Below are 14730 nucleotides of genomic sequence, written 5' to 3' on the forward strand. Positions count from 1 at the left end.
TTATGCATAAGTTACCAACCATTTTCATCATTTTCAATATATATTTAAATTCCAACATTCTACCAAATTACATGATATTAATATTTTAAGTTTTACCGGCTGCTATTGTGTTTGGGGGTCTTAACTTCCAAAAATTGTTATTGAAAACGTCATTTGACATCGATGTCTCTTTAATTTCTTCAAAGAAAAAAAGTTTAATTCTTTTTTTTTTTTTAATATGAAGACCCAAAAAGAAAAAAATTTGAGACCTCAACATTTGAGATTGGTGTAGATACTTACCTTTATATATGTATATATTTAGATGCTAACTATGTTAAACCTTTTATAAACATTTTCGATTACAACTTTATGTGTTATTAGTTAGTTGTAAGATTTTTTTTTTCTGTTCCTAGTACTTAGATTATAAGTTTCAACAACTGATTAAGGATATTGAATATATTAGTTAAGGACAGCTTGAAAGTTACATTAATTTATGATATTTATCGTAGTTTCATAATTCTCTTAGAGTCTACCTAGCTATTAGTAATTCGGAGGGACTAGCAAATTAAAAGTGTTCTTATCCGTTTGTTATTTTCATAATTGATTATGATATCGCTAATACGTTTTCCGTCATCTTCTCTAGGATTTTTTTTTTTCCCTGAAAATGTCTTCTTCAGGAAGTTATGCTCCCATATACTGTACAAATATTGCCAGCCGGATTGCCGTTCGGTTCGCTAATTCGAGTTTTTAATTCGAATTGAGATGTGATGTTGTGTGATAGCTTTTTACTGTAACAAAAAAAGTTAAATATGACTGTTTCTGAAAGCTTTGTACTGTAACAAAACTCGAATTCTAAATTCGAATCAACGAAAAGAACGGGAAGTGAGAAAGATTGACTACTTGACCATGGTATCTCTCTTGTAGGTCCCCCAATACTTTCACAATCTAGAGTGAGAGAGGCGAAACCTCATCCAAAATAACTAATCAGTACTCGACCCATAATTTCAAACCTCATCCAAAGATCATTGCCCCATAATTTCAAATTTTTTGAAGTCCAATCCAGAAGCTCTCTCTAAACCAATCAGTACTCGACCCTCCTACAAATCACCAATTTAAGTTAGACGCAATGGAGGAGAAAAAAAAAGGTTAGAGGCGAACTCAGGACCTTCTTATTGGGTAAAGTTATGCCTCATCCATTTTACGGATTCAAATTTTCAATTGCACTGAGATGTGATATTTTTTAAAATTTTTTTACTGTAACAGAAAAAGTTAGATGTGACATTTTCTGAGAGTTTTTAACTGTAGAAATCTAAAATTGAAAATTCAAATCGGTAAAATGAACGATACCGTAATTTTTATCGTTTAATCTTATCAATATCACATCAGATTACAAAAGAATATAAAATAAATAATTTTTAATACAGATTTAACTGTTAAAATTATTGAATTACCGGTATTTAATTCAATTTTTATAATTTTATCTGAGAAATTCTTTCAAAAATATTCTTTTTTTACAGCACTAGTACTTTTGCCAAATTTTCCTCCCAAAAAAAAAAAATTGCCAAATCAAATTGTACCAAACTCCCTTCTTCTCCACTCCATGGATACAAAGCATATTAAACATGTCATGCTAGAAAACCTAAAGGGCGAAAAAGTTAAAATGCCCCTTTCAATTAAGACCCCCAACGGCCTTCTAAATGACGTTTACCAACTTAATAATCTGTTTGTCCTCAGCCAGTGTTAGAGTTGTCAAATAGAACAATCATGAAAATGGATTAATTTTGGATTACTACGAATTAATTTCGGAAATCTTTTGACTACATACAAACTAGACTAGAGTAGATAAGTACGTAAAAGAAGCTTAATATCTTCCCTCTCATCATTATTATTTCATCACAATGTGATCTTGTTCATTTTACCGATTCAAGTTTTTAATTTTAAGTTTTTACAGTAAAAATTTTTAGAAAATATCACATCTATTTTTTTTTTTTGTTACAGTAAATTTTTTTTAAAAAATATCACATCTTAACTCAAATTAAAAATTTAAATTCTCAAAGTGAACGAAACCTATATCTATAATTTACGGGGAGTAATTTTCGAACATAACTTTTTCAAAAAGAAAGATATTCGTCGGGTCCCATGGACTCACCCCACATTTCATATTAGTGTTACAAAGGTTCCCAACATCGAGGTGCTTCACTACTTTGTGATTTTGATGGATACTTTAACAGCCACAAAAAGCAACCTCAGCAAATAATAATCAATAAAATCGAGAGGCAATTAATTGTTAGTTTTTCTTGAAAAAAAAAAATAAGAAAAATACATATTATATCACATGATGTCATCTTGTAAATAAGAAAATATCACATATCATATGATACAACTTCTCACTTCATGCTATTAGATAAAAGAGTCTTGAGATAACTAATTGTTAAGTTAAATATGAATAAATATGATTTTAATTATTTGTTTTATGTTATTTCAGTAATCACAGTAGGAATTATGGCATTCCTTCAAAGTCGAGCTTAATGAGGTAAAATCAGCAATGTCCTTTTACTCCGTACCCATTTTGATTAGCGGTGCCATCAAATTAAGTACAATTTCCGTGTCACGCTTTCTTTTTTTTTTTTTTTCTCTCTTTTAGTATTATAAAAAAACTAACTTCATTCTCATCCTTTAATATCTTCCATTAAAGGGAAACTTCTATGGCAATTACAGAATTCTTCGATTGAAAACATCACATTAATTATCCGAGATTTACAATCAATAAATGTGGGATTGTCCATCTTTTTTCATGTTTAATTTTGGAAGAAAGAGAGAAATAAGTTAAGACTTGAGATGAATTAAAATTAATAGGCTAATAGTTTACATAAGTTAATAAATAGGTCAAATTATTATTTTCGTCCATAACTTGTCTGGTTATGAACCATAACTTGATAAGTTATTATCCATAATTATCCATAATTTATCTGGCTATGAACCATAACTTGACAAGTTTATTCATAACTTATCTGATTATGAACCATAACTTGACAAGTTATGACCTATTAATTTTTATAACTAAAAATTGACTTATATACTTTTTTAAACTTTTTATATTAGCATATTTTCTACTATTTCTCTTTAATTTTTTAACTTTGAGATCTACAAATCCTTAATACTTGCCCACACTTGTGCAATGTGTATATGGCCAACTGAGGAGTGATAATATTCATGACCGACACAATCTGAAACTGAGGCACGAGCTTTAAAAATATCAAATTGGAGGCCCTTAAGCTGAATTAATGAACCACATGATACAGTTGTGATTTTTTTTTTCTTTCGAAATGTGCAGTTGTGATTTTTCAATCTCTATATAGTTCAAGTTTTAAAAAATAAATTACTTGCCAAGAAAAAAAAAAAAGCATTTATTTCTATTCGTGTAATGATCTTTATTAAAATTCGCGCTTCTTTGTTGCTAACGTAAAATTTGTGCAAGTTTCCTTATAATCACAATATCACATGTTCTTCTTTCTTTTTCTTCTTATTATTACTGTGAAAAGGCGAATATATATATATATATATATTTTTTTTTTTTTATTTTATTTTGGAGACGTTTGATTCATAAATTAAAATTATATGATTAAAATTATTTTTAATTTATATATATTTTTTATAAAAAAAAATACTGTAACAAATCACAAATCATGATTCAAATCAAGAAACGTTTTGCGTTATCTTTCCTTTTCTTTTCTATAACCTTTGGTCTTTACTCATTTATCGTTATTTTTCCTTCCTGAATCTTCTTCTGTAAAGTCATTTCCTTGGCATAGGATTATCACAAGGATCCAAACACGGTGTCGGTGATTTGCTCTCTCTCTCTCTCGTCACAAAAGTACTTTTGGCAATTTGAGGACGTCGACCGATTAGTACAGTACATATAAAAAAAGTAACAAAATTATACACAAGTTCAAAAAGACGTAAACTACAAGAAAAAGAAAAAAAGGAAAATAATGCTCTTTTGAAAGGTGATGAAATGGACATGTAAGCCAAAATAAGGTTGGGTAGGTGAGGAAGAAGCCTGAATCCTTATGAACAGTGGGGACTCACTTCTTCGATCTCGTGCCCTCACGTCAAAGCTATGACCATGACCATCACTCTCAAGTGTCATGTGGTATTGGGTCCCTTTTGCTGCATCTTTCTTTTCATATTTTTTTTTTAATCATTGTTAGGTGTATTATTCTACTGTATATTCTTTACGAGTATAGTATATGTTTTTAAATGTTAGATCTTATCAATATGCATAATTGACAGAATCTGATACAGATCAGAAACAGCAAAATTGCATTGATCGGATATTTTTTCATATCACACCGTAACATTCTCTTATGTGTTTCGCCCATCTTATTGTAGTGAAAATGAGAGATGAAGCAACGTAATTGTCCTTTTCGTATGGCTGAAAGATGGGAGAAAAACATTGGCTAACTTGTGAATGTGGTTGGACGGACAGGAAGGACTAGCTAGTAGTAGTAAGCTACCATTTATAACATGTGTCGAAGTGCAGACTTCTTTATTTATTCATCAATCCTTGAACCTAACTTTTTCTTCAGGAAGACCACGTGAACAGCACCCCATGATCAAGGTTCATCTGAGTTTTATACCTTTTTCGTTTTTCAATCATCATTTGAGTTTTGTACTTTGGACTAGCAAGTAACAACTAACAACCTTTATTTAATCTAGGGTTCGTTTATTTCGTTGATTCAAATTGAGATGTGACTTTATATGAGAGTTTTTTATTGTAATAAAAAAATTAAATGTGACTGTTTCTGAGAATTTTTTACTGTAACAAAACTCAAATTACTAAAATAAATAGGATCTCAAACACAATATCAACTCAAGGCGGAGACCATAAAGACAACTGCCTAAGGCCCCTTAAGACAAGGCCCCTTATCATTATAATTATTAATTAATAACAGTTGCACCACACACAGAGCAAGAAAAAAAAAAAGAAAAAACTTGTTAAACTGTTGCAATATAGCCAATTTTATTGATGATTGTTTTAAAGCAATTCTGACTAAAAAATTCTAAAATTCAAATTCAATTCTAACATAAGTCTATCAAGTTCCCATTTCTTAAGAAGCAAAATTGATAAACGAAACACGGTAAAACAATTTAACAAGTTGGAAAGGTCAATTGCCAATTAAAAGTTTTAATGACAGCTGTCAAAATACAAAAAGTTTGAAAGATAAAAGTTTCAAAAACCTTAATTAAGGTCCCATTCATTTCGTTGATTCGAGTTTAGAATTTGAGTTTTGCTACAGTTAAAAGCTCTCATAAATAATCACATCTAATTTTTTTGCTACAGTAAAAAGTTCTCACATAAAATCACATCTCAACTCGAATTAAAAACTTGAATCAGCGAACTGAACGGACTCTAATTGAGTCCCGCATTGCATAGATAATAAGATTTATATTTGGTTTTTCTATTTAAAATGCTGAAAAGATGGAAAAAAATCATTTAAGAGGCCTACTTAAAATTTTACTTAAGGCTGCTGGTGACGCTAGCCGACTCTACTCAAACATTATCTTTTACGCAGCACAACTAAGAAAATACGTGTAATCTACATCCTATTGGTATTTTGACAAAAAGAAATGGAAAAAATAAATATTTATGTTCTCGTTTATTTTATCAATTTGAGTTTAAAATTTGAATTTTATTACAGTAAAAAACTCTTAGAAAAAGGCACATCTAACTTTTTTACTATAATAAAAAACTCTCATATAAAGTCACATCTCAACTTGAATTAAAAACTCGAATTAACGAATTAAACGGACTCTTAATGAGTTCTTCTTGTATTTTAAGCCCAATAATCCTAACGCATTCCTAAGTTATGGGCTCGTTCTAAGATTGAGAGCCACATGCCGTGTTTAGAATTGATCACATTTTTATTTTTTACGTTTTTTGAGAAATAAGAAATAAAAACGTTTTTAAAATGGCGTTTGACGCAATAAAAATAAAAAAACGGAAAGGAAAACGATTTTTTAGTTTAGTGTAAAATGAGAGAAAAATGAAAAATGACTTTTTGTCATTTTTCATTTTTTGTTTTCGTTTTCTCCTCTCTCGAGCAGAGAGAAAGAGAGACATTAATAGGTTTTTTTACACTAAAAATAATCTTTTGATAAAACTACCAAACACATTTTTCAAAAATAATTTTTGTCTGAAATTAAAAACGTTTTCATTTTCATTTTCATACAAAAAATAAAATCATTTTGGAACGAGTTCCAAACACGCTCATAATTTCTCAGTTTTCAATTGTAGTTTTTATTTTTGAAGGCAAATCAGTTTTTGTTTCAAGAACCTTATTTTAAAAATCGTCCAAATTTTTATAAAATTGTATTATTGTCTACTTTTAAAACTTAATTATTTACAGTACGAAACTAAATTAAGTAAATAACATATTTTAAAATTATTTTAAATAAATAAAAGTTTAGATTTTATGGATAGTAAAATATTTTTTCACGTAAATTTCTTTTACTACTGGTAAAAAGATATTTTTCACGTAAATCGTTATGCACTTTAAATAGTTCTAAAATTTATTATTTACTTAATTTAGTTTTAAAAATCTATTATTTACTATAATTTCTCAATATTCTAAGTACCTTTCTTACTTGGTTCTAAATGCTTTTAATATCATTTGTTTTTGAGTTAGTTGATTTTATTTCCCTTTTTCTTGAAATTAATGATTAAAGTAAGTGAACGTTCTCTCGTCATTTTTAATTGGCTCACAATTTCGCAGTAATATTTTTCTCATCTCATTGCTGAATTATTATCTTTATGACAATTATAGTATTCAATTTCATTTTTATCACTATTAGGAATAAAATTTAGAGCAGTAGTATCATTATATACATGATTTAGACAGTTTCATAGAAATAAAAAACAAATGTAAGCAATTTTTAAGGTGGGTACTAGTATTAGCATTTACGTCATTTAGCCTCTCCAAAATTTCTAGTTTTACTAACCTATTAGTAACGCGACAAATGCCGCTGAAATCGTATTATCCCTTAAAAAAATATATATTTTGTGCTTTTAAATTTCGCAATTGAATGAATCTCATTCCTTTAGTTTTTTCAACGGAAGTGCCACTAGTCCACTCTTTTTTGGCAGTAGAACTGTAAATTTAAGTCAAGTTAAACGGGTTGATCTGAGACTCACTATTATTGGCCCTAGTCTGGCCTTAAATTTTTTAAACTTAGAACTGGACTAAACTGATCCTTTTTCTTTTAGGACCGACCCGGTCCAAACATCATATTTTTAAAAAAAAATTTAAAATACCTTATAAAACTCTGGATCGGATTGAATTAGTCAACTTTTTAGGCATAGAACCAAACTGAGTCGACTTCTCTCTTATAAGACCGACACGACGCGGCCCGAAATTTCTTTTTTGGACCCGGCACCCAAACTTACACCTTACACCTCTATTCGGCAGTTACAAAACCGCTCTTCAATCAATTCGTCTAATTAAAAGGCTGTACTAATTGGACAACTGTACTTAAAACTGTAAATATGATTACCTTAGTTAAGAACATATAGAGCATATACATTACCATTACACAACGTCAATATCGACTTTCTCAACCACGACTGCTTGATCAAACCAGGACTAAAATGAAGCTGGTGAATAAAGAGTCGTTAGAGGAAAACACATGGAACTATTACTCTATTAGTCCCACATTTTTTTTGGTGAATATAAAGAGCAGGAATATCTGAAGATGCTGAAAATCCCGGCATGCCTAATAGAAAACACATTCTACTCTCTCCGAAGTTTCAATCACAGGAAGGATAGCATAGCAGACCTAAAAGCTAGGAGCACAGAACCGGGTGGTTACGAGAACAATCTCTTGTTAACTCAAAAAGTGTTTCTTCAAAAAAGCACCACCGACAATGGTTTATCGGTCCTGTGCAGAAGTTCGATTAATGGATTTCATTGCTGCAGCCTGCATATCTAGCATGTCTCCATCGAAATTGAATTGCCCACCTCACCCTCACTGCTCAAACCATCACCATTACTTAAAGAATGAAACTTCTCCTTCACAGAATTTTCATCAAAGTGATACTTGACAAACTTAACTGGTATTTCCAACCCATTCATTGTCCCTTTCCGTTTTCTGACCCCGTCAGTTGCCTGTGTGTTTTTCATGCCATTAGCAGCCTCAGAATCAACCATCTCAAGATCTCCATCATCCAGTTCCAGTGTTTTACCATCTGGTTTAGTAACTGGAATCACATACTGGACTCTTGACTTACTGATAACTTCTCTGGCTCGAAGCTGGGAACTCTCAGAATCAAACACTCTTATCCCTTGATCTTCAACAAGTAGCATCCACTCTGAGGTAATATCACTTTGTTGTTAGATTGCATGAGAAAATAACGTAAAAAAGGTTACACCAAAACATTAAAATCATAAACAGGGCAACTCATCTCTCGTTAGCTGCTCTTCAGTTTGTCCAGAATGCAACTACAGTTCAATATATTGCAGTACAGAATGCTGCCACATTTCCCAGAGGAAAAAGGAGTTCTAGTGTTTTCTCTGCTCCACTTTTACATGTGACAAGGATCCCTCCATTTTGCAATGTAGCGTGTTGAGAATCAAAGCCAGAATAAAAGAAAAGGAAAACATTGCACATGTACTATAAACTTTGCTATGTAGACAAGTATACAAGGATACCAGAGATACTCACTAATAAGTGCCACTGGAGTTGAAACATTTTGTCTGAAGATCTTTCCATCCATGCCGATTTGATTTGTAACCCACTTGATCAAGTGAGATGCCAGACAAGATTCAGATAAGGCACTTATGTAAGAAATGACTTTGGTCTGGTCATCATCTTTCCTGTGGCCAATCAGTATGACAATCAGCTGAGATATCCTTAAAGTCAACCGTAATATCACATCCAAAACCCTTATTTATCATACCTAACCAACCGTATGGCGCTATCAACAACAATTAACCACGTTATAGCAAGATTTTTCAAGCGTTCACCAGATGACTCTACTTGAGGTTTGAGAAAAGAATAGTCCGCCAATATCACCGAATCATATAGAACTTCTAGCAAAAGACATTCGTCTTTAGGACTCTGCAAAAAGAAAAAAGATACTGAATTCAACTAAATTGTTGCTGGATATTGGATATCTTATTATGCTACCACATATACCCATGAAAGGATATACCTTGTCCTACTTAATTTTTAAACTTCACAATCAAAACCTTGAGCTCCATGATTCAGAAGGAGATGTATGTCCTAAGCTTAATATCATTATTTTCGTTTCTTAGCTGTGAAACAAAGTAAAATAACATTGAATTAAGGCCATACTGACCAGAAGGCAAGCGACCGGCAAAACTGGTTCCAACAACATCCTGAGAAGAGTATCTGAAATGAGAAAATAAACGAATAAGAAACTATTAATACTCACACAAACAAAACAACAAAGCTAACAGAAGAAAAAAAAAAAAAAGGACAAATCTTCAAGGCCAAAACCGTTCTCACCAAAAAAGGAAGAACACCGAAACCCAGAAATCATCTGAACCGCCCAGTTGCGAACATCCTTCTCCAAGTTCGCTCTTGAGATCTTTTCAAGCCCAAACTTCAAGCACAGCCGCAACAGAAAAGCTTCACAAATGACAATCCCAGCCAAATTGCCAACCCCAAATGATCGCACCATCTTCATTCCTTTACGAATCTCATCAGTAATGATCGGGAAAAACGCTTCTAATTCGTCTCCAACCCCACACCTATCCACCACCCACACGCGTATCACATCCAAAAAACACGAAGTCAGATCAAGATCACCATCTTGACCTTGCTCCGCGCCGACGCAACAAATGCTAAAATAGCCAATGATTCCTTCCAATAAGCACTGAATCTCTCCCCTCTCCTCCGGATTTTCCTTGGCCAAATTGCAGAGCTCGTAAACGACAGGAGCGAGCACCGCGATTCTCTTGAGCTTACCGCACGAGGCCGAGCACGAAACGAGCAACTGGAAGAGGTCCTTAGCCGCCGAGACTCGGGGCTGGGCGGTGAATTTGGCGCCGTGGAACGTCACCGCCGAGTAGAACCAGACGATTTCCAGAGGAGGATCGGGGATGCTTTGAAGCAGCCTGGAGAAGATGGAGGTGAAATTGGAGAAATCGGTGACGGCATTGCGGTAATCGGCGATGAATCGGTGGACGGACTCTTGGAGCATCGAGGCGTAAGGGTCGGGTGGATTTGGGTTGCCGAAGGGTTTTGTTAGGGCTTGGTTTGTGTTTTCGGAGCAAGAGAGCGATAGACAATGCATTGTGGAGGGTGAATTTGGAGATGGAGACCAAGGGAATCGGTTTTTTTCTTGCAGAGACAAGACTGAGAGTTTGAATTTGAATTTGGTAATGGTGATCGTCAAAAACCCTAGTTTAGCGGGTCGTGAAGGAAGTGGGGAGGGAGGGAACTCTCTGTTATTTTTGAATTTTGTCGTTTGGACGGCCAGAAAATTTGCATTAACAGTAACCGATAACAATTTAGGAGACGTTTGGTTCATGAATTAAAATTATGAGATTAAAATTATTTTTAATTTATGTGTATTTTTTATGAAAAAAAATACTGTAATGAATCACGAACTATGATTCGAATTGGGATACGAATCCCCTAACCAAACAACTCCTTAGAACTCGTTTAGTTCGTTGATTTAAATTTTTAATTTGAGTTGAGATATGATTTCATGTGAGAGTTTTTTACTGTAATAAAAAAATTAGATATGACTATTTCTTAGAGCTTTTTACTATAACAAAAATCGAATTATAAACTCGAATCAGTGAAATGAACGGAGCTTTAGATTCATTTGTTGATTCGAGTTTTTAATTCGAATTGATATGAAAACTTTTTATTGTAGTCAAAAAGTTAGATGTGATTATTTTTTAGAGTTTTTTACTGTAACAAAACTCGAATTCTAAACTTAAATCTGTAAAATGAACGAGATATTAATTATTAAAAATTCATCTATACATATCTAATGGTTAGGTTCTCGTCATAATTACTTTTTAAATCTATAAATTTAATAACGCGATGTGATAAAAAGTTAATCTCAATTATCTTTTTTTTATTAACTATTTAATTTATTATAATCGTTAGATTAATATCTTATGATAAAAATAATAATATTTATAGATAAATAAATATTAAAGAAACTATTAATATCTTATGCACTCAATGATTTTCTGGTTTTATAGCAAAAAAATATAAATATATTTTTTATATTTGTAAAAATTTCTGCAACATTGGTCATAAAATTAACACTAATCTTTCAAAAAAAAAAGACAACAATCATATGATTGTTCATTGTGATATTTCGATGAGACAAGGCTTACATTGAAAAACAGAAAATGAGGGGGGGAAATAGAAGAGCTTTCATGACTGAAGGTCAGCACACCGTCAGGCTTCAATCCACCACAAATAGCTTTTACAAGTTGGCTATCAGATGTTCACTTCAGAACAAGGTTCGATGCCAGTCACATTGAAGGAGGGTCGCAGAATCGAAATTGAGATATAAATGGGGATGTCATTGAGATAGAAATGGGGATGTCTTTAGGTTGCTAAGTGTTTTCAGATAATCAGAATTATTTTTAATTTACGTATATTTTTATAAAAAAAAATATTGTAGTTAATCACGAATCATGGCACAAATTCTCATACTAAACACCTCATAGTTTTGATCTACAAGACTACATGAGAAAGGTAGTTAATTGGTATTTTGATGTTGTGGTTTATTGATTTTTTTTTTTAATCTTTCATTTGTAAGAACGTTAGTTCTTTTCGTGAGTAGGTGTTTGTTTATTGTTTGATTGTGTTTTTTTCTACAAATATTGGGGTTGTTTTCTTTGTGACGAAACTCAGAAAAAATTTGAATTCGAGTTACAACTTTATTTAAGTTCATGTTCTTTTGTAAAATTTGAGTTTAAACTCGAGTTTGGGGCTAAACTCGAGTTCAAGTTTTCCCTTCAACTCGAGTTCATAAACTTGAATTCAAGTTAATGAACAGTATTTTTTCTATTCTTAAAAATGTCATAACTTTTTCCTTTTAATTATGATTGAGATGATTTCTTTTTTCTATGCATTCATAACGAAAAAACGAATAAAACCTCACCCATATACCCTATTAAAATTGTTCATTACCATTGAGTTTTTATTAAAATACTATCTAAATACAAATTTAAGTTTTGACTCACCCAAACACAAACTCAAAAAGATTCTCAATTCAAATTATAACTCAAATGTACACATGCAAACACAAACTCAAGTTACAATTTCAACTTAAGTTATAACTTAAACTCAACTCAAAATCATCACTCAAATTACCCTAACTCAAAAATGTCTTTGCAATTTTTTGTGTGGCCTTAACGTCATGGGTTTTCTCAATGTATATTTTTCCACCAATTGTAAGGATTTATAGAATAGTTATGTATGTGCTCAATTTTTGATGTACTTTTTGAGTGTTTTTTTTTTTTTTTTTTAAATTTGGTACACATTGTTTTTCCTAATGTTATGTTCGGTAGAATGGATAGAAAATAGAAATGACAGAGAAGTAAAATACTTAAATGAATGAAGTAAAATGATTTTCTCTCATGTTGTTTGGTATAAGAGAAAGAAAAGTGAAAATAAAATGTCAAATTTAAAGCATTTTATAATAATATCCCAATACAAATAAAAATATGATGAATGGTGAAAGTTAAAATTGTTATTTTACATCTCATTTTTTTATCAAACTTTTTCCCTCATATTTTCTTTCCAAAGTTGGAAGGATTAAAAATTGATGGGCCCCATGAATTTTTATTTTCCTTCCTTCCTCATTTCCTCTCTACCAAACAACCTAAAATTTCATTTTCTTATATAAAATCCTTCTTCTATTTTCTTTACTCTCTCTTTTCCACCCTACCAAACACACTGTAAGTGTTTTGTTCAAATATAATAGTGGAACTAGTTATCTGGCGTATATACATATATAGATGACTGGTGGTGGAACTTCGGGCGGCGGGCCTGCCCGAAGCCCGGAAATTTTTGGGCTCGGCTGGCAAGCACCATTCGCTGCCCGTCCACCCTAATTTTCCGGGTTCAGGCAGCCCGAGAAAAAACTCTTCCTGATAGGGCGCCGCCGGTGGGGGAACCGTGACCGCCGTTTTTTTTTAATTTTCCACTGTAACCCGACCCGTTGCCCGATTTTTTGCCTGAAATCTAAAAAATGAATAGTTTTTTTGAATTTGTCCGACCTGACCCGCAGCCCACCTGCCTGACTCCAATGACTTTTTTTTTACCCTTGCCCAAACCCGACCCGACCCGCCGGAAATAAAGTTACCATTGGAGCTGAATTTTGGAGGGAAATTTTTTTTTTTCAAGCCAAAAAATTCCCTATAAATACCCTTCCCCCCAACCATTTTTCTCACCCAAAAACTCTCATCCTCTCATAACTTCTCTCAATCTCGCTCAAATCTCTCTCGATCTTTCAAAATCTCTCTCAAAGCGCTCTCAATCTCTCTTATTTTTCATAATAGATTCTTCCGGTTATGGTGGTGATATTCCCGTTGATGCCCAATTCAACATTGAAGAATGACAATTTCCTACTAATATTTTTCAAACGCAGAAATCATAAACACCAGAAGGAGCCGCTGAGAAAACTGTAAATCCGAGTCGTGGTGGACGTACTAGAGGTCGTGGACCTCGTGGTTGTAACGATGGTGGGTGTGGAGGAGATGCAAGCAGAAGTGCTAGTGCAAGTGTTGCAAGTTCCAAGAAGAAATACATGCGCACTTCAACAGTTTGAGAGCACTTCAACATATTCGAGGAGGTCGACAATAACGGTAACATTAAATACATGACTCAATGCAAAATATTGTGGCGGACTTAAGTTTATTCGGTTAGGTTTCTACAAGCATGTAATCAAAATCTCAAAGCATTAACCTTAGATATGCTCGTAAGATGGAACTCTAGTTATATAATGCTTGAACAATGCATCACCTATAAATATACTATAACAAACTATGTTTGTAGCGCCCCTCATTTGAGGCCGCCACTGTAACTAACTTTTTAACTTGTACTTACTGAAATTTCTTAAAATTTACGGAACATTTTTTTTTTTTAAGGGTCTTATTATAAACATAAAATACGAAATTGCTTTCTTAATTAAAATATTCAAACCTTAACATATCTGTTTCATAATCATAATTAACAAAACTATTTGTAACATAAAGCTGATTGCGGAAATATTTGCGAGTGGTATCCATATCCCGAGCTCCACATCGTTCGTCCACTCGCCAGCAGTGCATCAGGCATTATATGCCGGTTGCTTACCTACAGTATAAACATTCTATAATGAGCTTTCGCTCAGCAAGTAGGAACTATCTCCCGCAAAACAACTGTAAGTTCACATGAATAAATATGCATGAGCCAATTATGCTTAATTATGATGTCTTATCAGAATCTTATTATCTTATCTTATCTTTCTTACTGATGGGCCCGAGTGCTCGTACCACTTGCGCGCAATCATCGGGACGTGAGGGTTTGCAAGGTCCCCCATGACACCGTGATTATAACTTGAATGCCTCCCTTGAGTCGGAGGACATCATTATTATTATTTTTTTCTCCCTTGTGGAGCTTGAGTTACCCCCCTTGTGGAGGCTGGTACGGCACTCAACTGAGATTACTCTTATAAGTTCCTCTTGACTTATTAAGGTGTATGCAATATGA

At 32.8% G+C, this 14730-nt stretch overlaps 1 protein-coding gene across 1 annotated transcript; it reads right to left on the bottom strand.

The window, feature by feature from the left end:
* Positions 1 to 7492: 7492 nt before the first annotated feature.
* On the bottom strand, positions 7493 to 10461 carry LOC21402459. Its single transcript, XM_024166037.1, has 6 exons — positions 9508 to 10461; positions 9338 to 9390; positions 8936 to 9096; positions 8616 to 8852; positions 8502 to 8507; positions 7493 to 8364 (listed from the first exon to the last, which is right to left on the bottom strand). The coding sequence occupies exons 1-6, from the start codon at positions 10295 to 10297 to the stop codon at positions 7965 to 7967; spliced, it is 1647 nt and encodes a 548-aa protein (XP_024021805.1). The 5' UTR covers positions 10298 to 10461; the 3' UTR covers positions 7493 to 7964.
* Between the last annotated feature and the right edge of the window lie 4269 nt (positions 10462 to 14730).

Source organism: Morus notabilis, unplaced genomic scaffold, assembly GCF_000414095.1.
Source record: "Morus notabilis unplaced genomic scaffold, ASM41409v2 Scaffold804, whole genome shotgun sequence".
Classification (NCBI taxonomy): Eukaryota; Viridiplantae; Streptophyta; class Magnoliopsida; order Rosales; family Moraceae; genus Morus; species Morus notabilis.

Coding starts and splice junctions, on each gene's coding strand:
- LOC21402459 (XM_024166037.1), bottom strand. CDS start 10,297: ATGCATTGTCTATCGCTCTCTTGCTCCGAAAACACAAACCAAGCCCTA. Junction 9,391..9,507: donor TCGGTGTTCTTCCTTTTTTG/GTGAGAACGGTT, acceptor TTCTCATTTCAG/ATACTCTTCTCAGGATGTTG. Junction 8,853..8,935: donor AGCGCCATACGGTTGGTTAG/GTATGATAAATA, acceptor GATTGGCCACAG/GAAAGATGATGACCAGACCA.